The sequence below is a fragment of the Ahaetulla prasina genome, chromosome 9, assembly GCF_028640845.1.
Source record: "Ahaetulla prasina isolate Xishuangbanna chromosome 9, ASM2864084v1, whole genome shotgun sequence".
Classification (NCBI taxonomy): domain Eukaryota; kingdom Metazoa; phylum Chordata; class Lepidosauria; order Squamata; family Colubridae; genus Ahaetulla; species Ahaetulla prasina.
Window position 1 is genome coordinate 10,819,950 of NC_080547.1, and position 12,196 is coordinate 10,832,145.

Below are 12,196 nucleotides of genomic sequence, written 5' to 3' on the forward strand. Positions count from 1 at the left end.
CATGAGCGGGGGAGCAGGGATTTTTGCTACCGGTTCTCTGAACCACCCGCCGCCATCGCTACCAGATCAGGCGATCCGGTCCGAACCGGGAGCATTTCATCCCTGGTTGCTATGCAGCAGGAATTCAGCCAAACTCGCCTTGCCTTTGGCGAACCTTAGCTAATCCCCAAATTTCAGATAAGAGTTGTATCTCGCCTTGCGCAAGGAGAGAAGGAGACATGCTGAATTAACTGCTGAATGTGGGGAAGGCATAAGCAAGGATCACGCTCCTAAAGAGCGGTTCTTTTTGCAGTCAGATCTTGGTCACATGAGGACTGGTGGCATTATTTAACCAGCCCTCGGGCAGAGGTTCTCCTGTGAACTGGGCTCCTGAAAGGAACATGGAGGACAAGATCATTTTCCTATCCCGCACCACAACTTTTGCAGCTGCCCACAAACTGAGCAGGTAAGAGTTGGCAAGAGGCCCACACGGGGTGGAGAACTGAACCTTGAGAAGATAGCACACAGGCTACTTCTGGCTTGGTTTCTCGGCCACCATCCGAAGCGCCCAACGCTGGACTTGGGTGAAGAGCCATGGCAGAGATGAAAGGCAAACCTCAACCAACCTTGTATCGAAGGGTAGGAGCATCCAACTATTTAGAACATAGAAGAGTAGGGCTGGAAGGGGTACTGGAGGTCTTCTAGGAGATCATGTCCCATTTACCGTATTTTTCAGAGTCTAAGACGCACCAGAGTATAAGACGCACCTTAGTTTTTGGGGAGGAAAATAAGAAAAAAGCTGATTGGCAGGTGGATCTCCCAATCAGCTGTTCCCAGAGGTGAATTTTAGCAACAGGTTCCTTGGTTGTGAGCTCTGTGCCTTGCTTTTTTTTTTCTGCCTCTGAAAGCCTCCAAAACAGCTTCAGAAAAAAAGCCTCTGAAGCTCTGTTTGGGGGCTTCTTTTCTTAAGCTTCGTTTGGGGGCTTCTTATTTGAAGCTCCATTTGGGGCTTTTTTTCTTAAGCTCCGTTTGGGAACTTCTTTTTCGAAGCTTCGTTTCTGATGCTTTTTTCAGCCTCTGAAACCTCCGTTTGAGAAGCTGGGCGGGGCTGCATCCGGAGTATAAGATGCACCCAGATTTTCACCCTCTTTTCGTGGGGAAAAAGGTGCATCTTATACTCCGAAAAATACGGGTATAAATACCTCCTTTACATTCTTCAGAGAAGAGGTCCATTTGTGACGTTCATTCCATAAGAGCTAAGGGGTTTTAACATCTCATTACTCCTCCAATTCCTGTGAAAGCTACAGCAAATCTACGTGAAACCAAGGGTCTTCTGCTACCTTATAGCCTTTATTTAAGCTTTCAATGGATTGTGGCGTATGCCAGCGTACGCCAACTCATTTCAGGCCTCAAATTCTGACTTAGTCTTTAAAGGGGCACGCGGTACCTGGGTTCGGAGTAATGAAATAAACCAATCTAAAGACCTGGTTTTGTAGTCAGGGTTGTTGGGCGTCTTGAGAGTGTAGGTGGGTCCCATCGTTTGGCTGATTAACTGTTGAGAGTGTGCTGTTGGTTGTTTTTCCCATCTGCTATTTACGCTACCTGCGATTCTGCGGTATTGTTGTTATTCTCTTTTTAAACTTTGTCAGCCGCCCGTTGTCTCGTAGTGTACTGTGCTTGAGATGGGAGCCCATAGACATTCAATAACTAATCGGACCAACATCTGGAAAGAAGTCTAGAGAAAATCATTTCATTTCCCTAAGCAACCGCATAATCCATGTTTTCCTCCACCCACTTCATGCAGATGTTTAAGAGTCATGCCTCTATCATCAGCTGTTAGCTCCATGGACAAAATTGGAGGTTTTCCAATTGGGGCAGAACATTAAGCTGTCATGTGCTCGTTTGGATTAGGGCTGATAAGGTTCTACAAGCCTAGATGTTGTGTTTGGTAAATGATGGCTTCTGACCAGGGGTGAAATGTAAAATTAGTTACTACCAGTTCTGTGGGCGTGGCTTGGTGGAGGGAGGGGGTAATGTGACTGGGTGGGCACGGCCAACTTTTTTTTTTACTTTTAAAAAAAGCATTTTTTTTCTACAACCTCTTCAGCCGAAGAGGTTATTAAAAAATGCTTTTAAAAGCCTCTGATTATCAGGCAACTCAGCTGGGACCGGAAGAGGTTGTAGAGGAAGAGGTTGTAGAAAAAATGCTTTTAAAGGGTTTTGACGATCCCAGCTGAGTTGCCTGATCATCAGAGGCTTTTAAAAGCATTTTTTTACAACCTCTTCGGCCGAAGGAAAAAGGGTTTTAAAAGTAAAAAACCCCAAACTTCTGATGATCGCGCGGCTCAGCTGAGGGGGAGGGGGCAGGGATTTTTGCTACCGGTTCTCCGAACCACCTGCCACCATCGCTACTGGATCGGGCGATCTGGTCCGAACTGGGAGCATTTCACTACTGCTTCTGACTTAGGTTAATATGCAAGCCCACCCAATAGCGACTTAATCAGTAAATTAGAAATGAGAAACAATCAAATTAAGACTGAATACATTGACTGATATAGTCAATGAGTAAAGTCAAGAGGGATGAAGAAAGTCAATGATAGGGATAAATTCTCTTGGGGAGAGATGTCCAGTGTTGGCCACGTTAAGACCTGTGAACTTCAACTCCCAGAATTCCCAAGTCAGAATGCATTAAGGCAGGTGTGTCCAACCTTGGCCACTTTAAGACCTGTGGACTTCAACTCCCAGAATGCTGGGAGTTGAAGACCACGTCTTGACATTGTGGGCACCTCTGGTCTAGAGGATAAGAGTCATGAGTATAAAATACCTTGGATGGAACACTATGTGTAGAAAGAGCTTTAAGAAAAAGCAGAAAGAAGGCAAAAGGAAGGGAGAGCTACCTCTTAAGTCAGCATGAAACTGAGGAGCGGTTGCCAAATGATGGTGTCTTTAAAGGGCAAGGAAATATATATGTTCATCGGTTCGTGCTTGCTATTAAGGGCACAGGAGCTGGGACCACTAATAAAAAGATATTAGCCTCTTGGGGGGAAGAAATAAGGAACATTTGTCCAATGAAGGAAAATGCAAGACAATCCCAACTAAAGTTTAACATGGAGAGAGAGACTCACCCAATTCAGAAGACAATTCCTAAACAGGGCAGATCTGAAGGAACACAAGAGGAGTGAAAAGGAACACTTCCTAGAAAGGGCTTCAGATGAACAGGCTTGTCCAGAATCTTTTCTAGATTAGAATCAGCTAGACATATAAAATATACCTCATACGGGCATGGGTAGGTTGTGAGATCCAGTCTGCAGTAGGGTTATTCAACCAGTCCCCGCTTATGATAAAGAAGAACATAAATTATTGGCGAAGTAGGGCCATTCAGATTAACTGAGCGAGGAAATAAAACTAGGTCGGGAGATTCCAAACACCTGAAAAGAAATATGTGACTTCCAAGAAGGTATCTAAAGTGACCTCCATCTTCTTGTTCTGCCATATTGACTCCTCATTTCTGAATTTGTCTACCCAGTTTATTTTATTTTTTATTTTATTTTTTATTTTGTCACAACAGTATATATAAGCATAAGGATGAAGTAACTATATAATATATAAGCATATATATGAGCATAAGTATGTAATAACTATATAAATTGGATATAATGAAAGGAAACAATAGGACAGGAACGGTAGGCACATTTGTGCTCTTATGCATGCCCCTTACAGATCTCTTAGGAATGGGGTGAGGTCAACAGTAGACAGTTTTTGGTTAAAGCTTTGGGGATTTTGAGTAGATACCACAGAGTCTGGTATTGTGTTCCAAGCATTAATAACTCTGCTACTGAAGTCATATTTTCTGCAATCAAGATTGAAGCGGTTAACATTAAGTTTAAATCTATTGTTTGCTCTTGTATTGTTGTGATTGAAGCTGAAGTAATCCTCAACAGGAAGGGCATTGCAATAGATGATTCGATGAGTTAAACATAGGTCCTGTCGAAGGCGGCAGAGTTTATACGTAACAGCTGTCTGTAAATCCACATTTCAAATACTTCTAGTCTCTTAAAGTGGCTTTCTGTCAGAGACCAACTCTCTACTCCATAGAGGATAGAAAAGATGCAACATCTAAGAAGCCTGATTTTCAATCTTAGGCTTTATGTCATGACTGCAGACGATAAAGAGTGACTTCCTTATCCCCTGCCTCAATTCCAAATCTTTTTTTTTTTTCCATTTCAAATGTCCACGGAGACCCCTGGCACCTGCAGTTTATTGCACTAGGTCAGGGTTTCTCCACCTGAGCAATTTCAAGATGTGTGGGCTTCAACTGGCCAGGGAATTCTGGGAAGCTGAAGTCCCACACAAGTTGCTGGAGAAACAGAGGGTCAATCTGAAATCCTACCTTCTTCTGTGCACAATGCCAGTCCATGACATTTCCAGAAATTGATCCGTCTTCAGTAATTAAAGGTATACTGACTTGGCTTTGGGGTCAGCTGGTAGGATTAGATCTCTCACTGCAAAAATACCTTCTCTCTTTCTAAAAGTTCTAAAAGGACTGAGAGATTCTCAGTCATCCAGGTCCTGGTTGTCCCAAAGGAGCTTTTTTTTCAAGCAAGCAAATGGACTTTCTGGTTTTTCTTTGAAGACGTTTCTCTTCTCCTCCAAGAAGCTTCTTCAGCTCTGACTGGATGATAGGGAATGGAAGGATTTAGAAGAATGCAAATAACCAAGCTGTCTGCAAAGAGTATAAATCCTCCCATTTCCCTCCATCCAGTCAGAGCTGAGGAAGCTTCTTGGAGGAGAAGCAAAATGTCTTCTAAGAAAACACAAGGAAGTCCAGTTGCCTCTTGGAAAAAGCATCTTAGGGACAACCATGATCTGGAGGACTGAGAATTCACAATTGGATAAATGCCTTCCTGTCGAACAGACAACAAGTGGTCAAAATTGGTAACGCTATATCGAATCCTGTTCCTGTCAAAAGTGGCGTTCCCCAAGGTAGTGTTCTTGGACCAACGCTCTTCATACTATACATAAATGATCTCTGTGACCTTATATCAAGTTATTGTGTTCTCTTTGCTGATGATGTCAAACTATTTAATACCACTAACAATACTTCTACCCTTCAAGAAGACCTCGACTTTGTATCCGATTGGTCTAAAACTTGGCAAATCCAAATCTCAACCAGCAAATGCTCAGTCTTACATATTGGAAAAAAGAACCGAAACAACAAGTACAAGCTTGATGGACATTACCTAACTGATGACCCCCACCTGTCAAAGACCTTGGAGTTTTCATATCAAATGACCTAAATGCCAAAGCCCACTGCAACTACATAGCAATAAAGGCTCTAAGAGTTGTAAACCTAATCTTATGCAGCTTCTTTTCCAAAAACTCTACACTACTAACCAGAGCATACAAAACATTTGCCAGACCTATTCTTGAATACAGCTCATCTGTCTGGAACCCATACCACATCTCTGACATTAATACAATCAAACGCGTCCAGAAATATTTTATTAGAAGAGTTCTTCGCTCCTCCGAAAACAACAAAATACCTTATGCCAGCAGACTTGAAATCCTGGGATTAGAAAACTTAGAACTCCGCCGACTTCGACATGACCTGTGTTTAACACACAGAATCATCTATTGCAATATCCTTCCTGTAAAAGACTAGTTCAGCTTCAATCGCAATAATACAAGAGCAAACAATAGATTCAAACTTAATGTCAACCGCTTCAAACTTGATTGCAGAAAATATGACTTCTGTAACAGAGTTGTTAACGCTTGGAACTCATTACCAGACTCTATAGTCTCTACTCAAAATCCCAAAATCTTCAACCAAAAACTGTCTACTATTGACCTCACCCCATTCCTAAGAGGACTATAAGGGGCGTGCATAAGAGCACAAATGTGCCTACCGTTCCTGTCCTATTGTTCCCTTTCATTATAACAAATTAACATAGTTGTTGCATACTTTTGCTTATATATATATTTTTCTTTTATAATGTGTTGATTTTCTTATGTCGATGTTTGTGTATACTGTTGTGACAAAATGAAATAATAATAATAAAAAATCTCCATAGACCTTCCTTCCTTCCTTCCTCCCTTCCTCCCTCCCTCCCTTCGTTCCTTCCCCACCATCCAGTCAGAGCTGAGGAAGCTTCTTGGATGAGAAGCGAAATGCCTTCAAAGAAAGACCGGAAAGTCCATTTGCCTCTTGAAGAAATAATAATAATTTGGGGGAAAAAACAGCTTTGGGTTTTCTCTTCCTCAGGTTATTCTTTCTCTTTCCGCTCTCCACTGTCTTTCAGCAAACTTCTGAGCAAAGAGGAAAACAGGGAGACCTTTGGGAAATGCAATCACACCCATGGACACAACTATCAAGGTGCTGGGCACGGTTGAGGACCAGAGCAGAGGACAGCTCGGCTCTTTGAGGGCATGAATCCCTGAACCCGTTTCCCTGGGGGTGGGGGTGGGGGGGGCAATGTGTGTGTGTTGGGGGGGAGAAAAGTCAGGCTTGGAAAAGCGGCAATTCCTCGGTTAATCTCTTGCCGCCGCCTGTTTCTTTGACGTTTTGCTTCCACCTTGAGGTACAGAAGCAGGATTGCAGCTAATTTATTTATTTATTATTATTATTATTTATTATTTAGATTTTTATACCGCCCTTCTCCCGAAGGACTCAGGGCGGTGTACAGCCAGATTAAAACAGAACAATATACAGATTAAAACCATAGTTAAAATAACATATTCTAAGAATGGCCGAAAATTAAAACCGTCAAATTTGACCATCAATAAAATACACCAGTTAAAAATTATTAAAATTTAAAAATTTAGAATATTTTCTAAATATTAGCTAATGACTGATAGGTGTTTTCTTTTCTCTTCCTTCTCTGCCACGCAGTGACGGTCACTATACGTGGAAAGGTGAGTAGCGGTTTTAGATTTCTCTGCATTTTGGGATCGTGAGGGTTAAAGGACCGGCAGCAGCTGGGCAAGACTCCATCTCTCATTGGATCGGCGGCTTCAGCGACCTTTGGTTCAGCCCAGTGATGAAATCCACATTTTTTTAATACCGGTTCTGTGGGCGTGGCTTGGTGGGCGTGGCAGGGGAAGGATACTGCAAAATCCTCATTCCCAACCCACTCTGGGATTTGCCGGTTCTCCGAACTGCTCAAAATTTCCGCTACCGGTTCGCTCGAACCTGTCAGAACCTGCTGGATTTCACCCCTGGTTCAGCCCTTCTGGGCATCCTTTGGATGTCTCCGCTTCCACCGCTTAATTTGATTTTCCAGCCGCAGCCTTTTAGCCATCCGATGCCTTTTCCCCAATTATGCCAGGCACCAAGGAAGTCTGTATTTCCCCCCACCCAAGAACCGGCATCCAAGTGGTAGGTAGCAGCAGCTTATGGCGGTTCTGCCATGCCTACTGTTCTGGATGCTCCTTGGGTGGCATCATCATCATCATCACATCAGAAGTCTGAAGGCACAAGGGGTTTCTCTACTTTTTCCATTGGGGGGGGAGAAATGGGAGAAAGGAAATTCCCCCCGCACACACATAATAAGGACTTTAAATGCTCCACCCGTGCTGGCCGGTGGAAGATGAACAAGGGAAGTGCATTTATTATTTTTACAAATAACTTGGCGAAGATATCCGATGCATCTTCCTCCTCCTGTTCTTCCCACAACAACCACCCTGTGAGGTGGGTTGGGCTGAGAGAGAGAGAGGGACTAGCCCGAAGTCTTACCCTGCCATTTTTGGTAGGCGTTTGTTTTCCTCCTTGGTACTTCTTTGAATACAGTATCCTTCTGTTTGTCTGGACTTAATCCCCGCTTATCTAATTGTGATGTGAACTTGTCTGTTTCCTTCTCGGCTTTTGTTGTTGTTGTTGTTGTCTCTTTTGAATGGGCCTTAAATGTGGGAATAATGTGGGAATAAAAACGAGAGAGACTTAGGGAGAAGGCACACAGCCAGCTGCGTGGCTACGATGCAGTCCCCATGGGGCGGTTGACGGTCTCTGAGAGACAGTGTCCTTCCAATTAGTTTTAAGGTTGGGGGTTGTGCATTTTGGTTTTCCTATGGATCTTTTCCCATCCATTAAAGGAAAGTTTTCCCCCTGCAGATTAACCCCATCAGTGGCATGCTGATGAACGTTTACAAGCTACATGAATACATGGAGGTACCGTGTTTATTTGTGTCTCACATTATTTTTACATGTAATTTGGCAAACATCTCCCAACGTATCTGCCTCCTCCTCCTGTTTTTTTCCCACAAGAACAACCCTGTGAGGTGGGTTGGGCCGAGAGAGAGGAACTGGCCCGAAGTCAGCCAGCTGGCTTTCATGGCTGGGGGCAGGACTTGAACTCGGGACTCCCCCCCCCCTTGCTTTCCAGCCTGATGCTTTAACCGTGACGCTAAATTGCCGGAATGAAATCTGGTTTGCGTACTTCTGTCGAAAGCGTTTGCTAAGGTGGGAAAGGAAGGGACAGGGGCTCGGTTCACTTCCTGGGGAAAAAACAGGTTTTTAAAAAGGATTGGCTTTTTGGGAAATCGATGAGCAAAACATGAATCCGACCGACAGGCTTCACGTTTTCTCCTTTCCCCATCTACAGGTAGTCCTCGACTGGACAACAGATCATTTAGTGACCGTTCAAAGTTACAACAGGACCGAAAAAAGTGACTTACGACCATTTTTTCCCCCGTTATGACCACTGCAACATCCCCTTGGTCACATGATCAAAACTCACACGCTTGGCCATGGGCTCACACTTACGGCCGTTGCTGTTTCCCTGGGTCAAGCGATCATTTTTTCTGACCGTGCCAGCAAGCCAGATTCACTTAATAACCGGGTTACTAGTTTATCAACTGCAGGGATTCACTTAACAACCGGTGGCAAGAGAGGTCGTAAAATGAGGCAAACCCTCGCTTAACAAATGTCTCAGAAATGCTAGGCTCCATTGCAGTCACTAAGTCGAGGACTATCTGTATTAATGTTCCAGGCACTAATTTATTTATTTTTATCTTGCCTGTATTATTTTTAGCACCCAATGCCTCTGAACGTAGAAAATTTCCCCCTTGGGAAAAACAAAACGCCATTTTTTCTAACCTTTTGTCCCCAGATGGCTATCACTGAACCTCTTGATCACAAGAATCTGGACGAGGATGTGGATTATTTTGCCAATGTCACAAGGTAATAGCTGGGGAAAGATGGAGTGGTTGTTCCGAGCCAGCTCTCCAGACACGACAAGCCCTCTGAAGTTAACTCAAAAGATTCCTTTATTAAGAGCAGCCTAACAATTTATTGTTGCCAGAAGCCCTGGCAAAAAGTTTGTCTCAAGGCCGGTTAACAACTCAGGGAAGATGAATAGTTGTCTGCCGCATCTATTCATCTCTGCCCCCTGCCTGTTATCTCCAGAGCTAGGCGGGGCTTCGCTAGCAACGCTGGCTCTTCTGTCCCAAGGACCAGCCCATAGATTTCCACAGCTCTCCTCTCCTCCTGCCTTCTGCACAGCCGTGCGTCAGGCACTGGACCCAGCTGTTCCTCCTCTTCCTCATCAGCCACCTCCAGACCTGGGAGCTGTTGACTCTTCATCTGAGGGCTGACAGGCAGCCCAGGTTCTGCCTCTGTCTCTCTCTCTCTCTCTCTGTGGCAGCTCCATTCCCTCTTCCCCCTCGGAGCTCTCAGGTTGCCTTGATGCTGGCCCCGACTCCGAGGCCTCCTCCTCTAATTCGGCTGCTGGAAGGGCCGGTAGCTGACAAGACCACAAGAAGTAGTTGCAAGCTGCTCACACCCACAGGGTGCCATCTTTTGAAATAACGGACTTGATGCCTGGGGCCAAAGAGTAGCCAAAAGCAACAGGAGGGACGTAGAGCAACGGAGAGTTATAAACGGCTTCTCCGGAGCAGCGTCTGAGCTCCCTTTTCTCCTTCACCTCCTCTTCTTCAGCTCGACAGAGAATCTGGCCATGTACATCTGGAGCAACCTGGAAAAAATCCTGCCCACAGGGTGCCTCTACAAAGTGAAGATCTACGAGTCTGAAAAAAACTTTGTTGTTTTCAAGGGCAACTAAATCCCAGCCACCCGCACTTGCGAATGAAAGACGGGGAGCACAGGTGAAAATCCTTGACTATTTGTAAGCGTTCTTTGGAGCTCTTGATGCTGTCTGGTTTGTTTTCCTGCAGATGTTTCATTACCTGATTAGATAGTATCATCAGTGCAAGGGAGTGTGGGTTTTCCTCTTGTTTATATACAGTAACCTACCCTGCCAGTTTTGGTAGGTGTTAGCTTTTTCTCCTCCGTAGTTCTTTGCATACAGTATCCTCCTGTTTGTCTGGAGTTAATCCCCGCTTATCTAGGTGTTGGTTGCTGGAGATGATGTGATCTTGTCTGTTTCTTTCTCAGCTTTTTTATTGTCTCTTTTGAATGGGGTGTAAATGTGCTTTATCTCTATGTGCCTATTAATCACTGACGAAGTGTTTTCTGTCCCACAGTCTGGCAACCGCAAGAAGACCCCGTCAAGCTCAACTTACCTGCTTCAAGGAACTACAATAGCTGCTTTTGCTAAGGCGCATCTCTACATGTACAATGCCTGATGCTTGATAGCTGGGTGCAGAGCATTGGGACCTAGTAGGCTGCAAAGCATGGGGGGGGGGGAAGGGAGGTGAAATATCCCTCATCTTTATAAGGTTCTGTTACGAGTCTTCTTTAAGACGCCTTTCCTGCACATTTAACTGGGCAGTCTTATAATGCCAGGATTATTAACATGATAGCTTGATGGGACAGAGTTTTTGGTGAGGGGTATTGGATAAACAAGACTGAACACCAACCATGTTAAGGACAATGGATTTTATGAATTCCAAAGGAGCTGGGCAGTCAATTGATCAGTCAATCAGAATAGAGCTGGCAGGGACCTTGGAGGTCTTCTAGTCCAACCCCCTGCTCAACCCTATACCAGAGCTGAAATGCTATCGGTTCAGGCCAGTTCGCCCACAACCGGTAGTAAAAAATGCTACTGTTTTGCCAAACTGGTAGTAAAAAAAGTAAAAAAAAAAAAAGTTCCGAGGATCAGCTGAGCGATCGCGATAGTCAGAACTTTTCTTCTTTACTCCGGAACCGATAGTAAAAAACGCCTTAAAAGTTTTTTTAAAAAAAGGTTCCAACAATTGCACGCCACAGCTGTGATCATCGGAACCTTTTTTTTTACCTTTTTAAAGCATTTTTTACTGCCGGTTCTACAGAACCGGTAGTAAAAAATGCTTTAAAAAAAGTTTTTTAAAAAGTTCCCAAGCTCGCGTGCCACAGCTGATTCCCCCCCCAGGTATTCTACTTACCTTCCGAAGCCTCCTTTTGGCGCATACTGCACATACACATGTGCAGAGCGCATTTGGTGTGTACTGCACATACACACGTGCAGCATGAGCTTGGCGTGCAGCACGCATGCACAGCCAGTGAACCGGTAGTAAACCGGTTCAGATTTCACCACCGCCCTATACCAGGGGTCTCCACCCTTGGCAACTTTAAGACTTGTGGACTTCAACTCCCAGAATTCCACAGCCAGCAAAGCTGGGATTTGGAGTCCACAAGTCTTAAAGTTGCCAAGGTTGGAGACCCCCTGCCCTGTACCATTTCAGACAGGTGGCTGGCCAATCTCTTCTTAAAAACCTCTAGTGAAGGAGCATCCACAACTTCTGGAGGCAAGCTGTTCCACCGGTTAAGTAATTTCTCCTTAATCCCAGGTTGCTTCTCTCCTTGATTAGTTCCTATCCATTGTTTCTTGTCTTGCCTTCCGGTGCTTATTTGGAAAATAAGTTGACCCCCTACTCTTTTTTGGGGGCAGCCCTTCAAATATTGGAATACTGCTATCATGTTACCCCTAGTCCTTCTGTTCTCTAGACTAAACGGGAGGGAGGGAGGGAGGGTGGGGACACCTCTGGACTTAAGGCCAAAAGACCACTTCCCCAGCGTTTCTGCACATTCACTCCCATAATGCATTATTTAGCCACACAGCTCTGCCTTGTTACGCATGGAGAGTCATGCTCATATATGCACACCCCATGTCCTGCCTTCCCTTCATGTTGATAATCCTTGCCCGACGCTAGGGGGCTGAGCAGCTTCATCTCTGTACCATGCTAATGAGATTTTGTTCCATCTCAGCCTAAATGGAACGAAGTGAAAGGTTTTCTCTCCCCCATTTTCTAAAGCATACACAATAAAATGATTTTACAAAGCAAA

General features: G+C 44.5%; 1 protein-coding gene across 1 annotated transcript; it reads left to right on the plus strand.

Annotated features, from left to right (window-relative positions):
* Window positions 1-286: 286 nt before the first annotated feature.
* Window positions 287-12,196, plus strand: LOC131203928 (6-pyruvoyl tetrahydrobiopterin synthase-like). Its single transcript, XM_058194654.1, has 7 exons — window positions 287-445; window positions 6,279-6,352; window positions 6,869-6,891; window positions 8,087-8,143; window positions 9,084-9,154; window positions 9,911-10,077; window positions 10,456-12,196. Exons 1-6 carry the CDS (start codon window positions 381-383, stop codon window positions 10,032-10,034), a joined length of 414 nt encoding a protein of 137 aa, XP_058050637.1. The 5' UTR covers window positions 287-380; the 3' UTR covers window positions 10,035-10,077; window positions 10,456-12,196.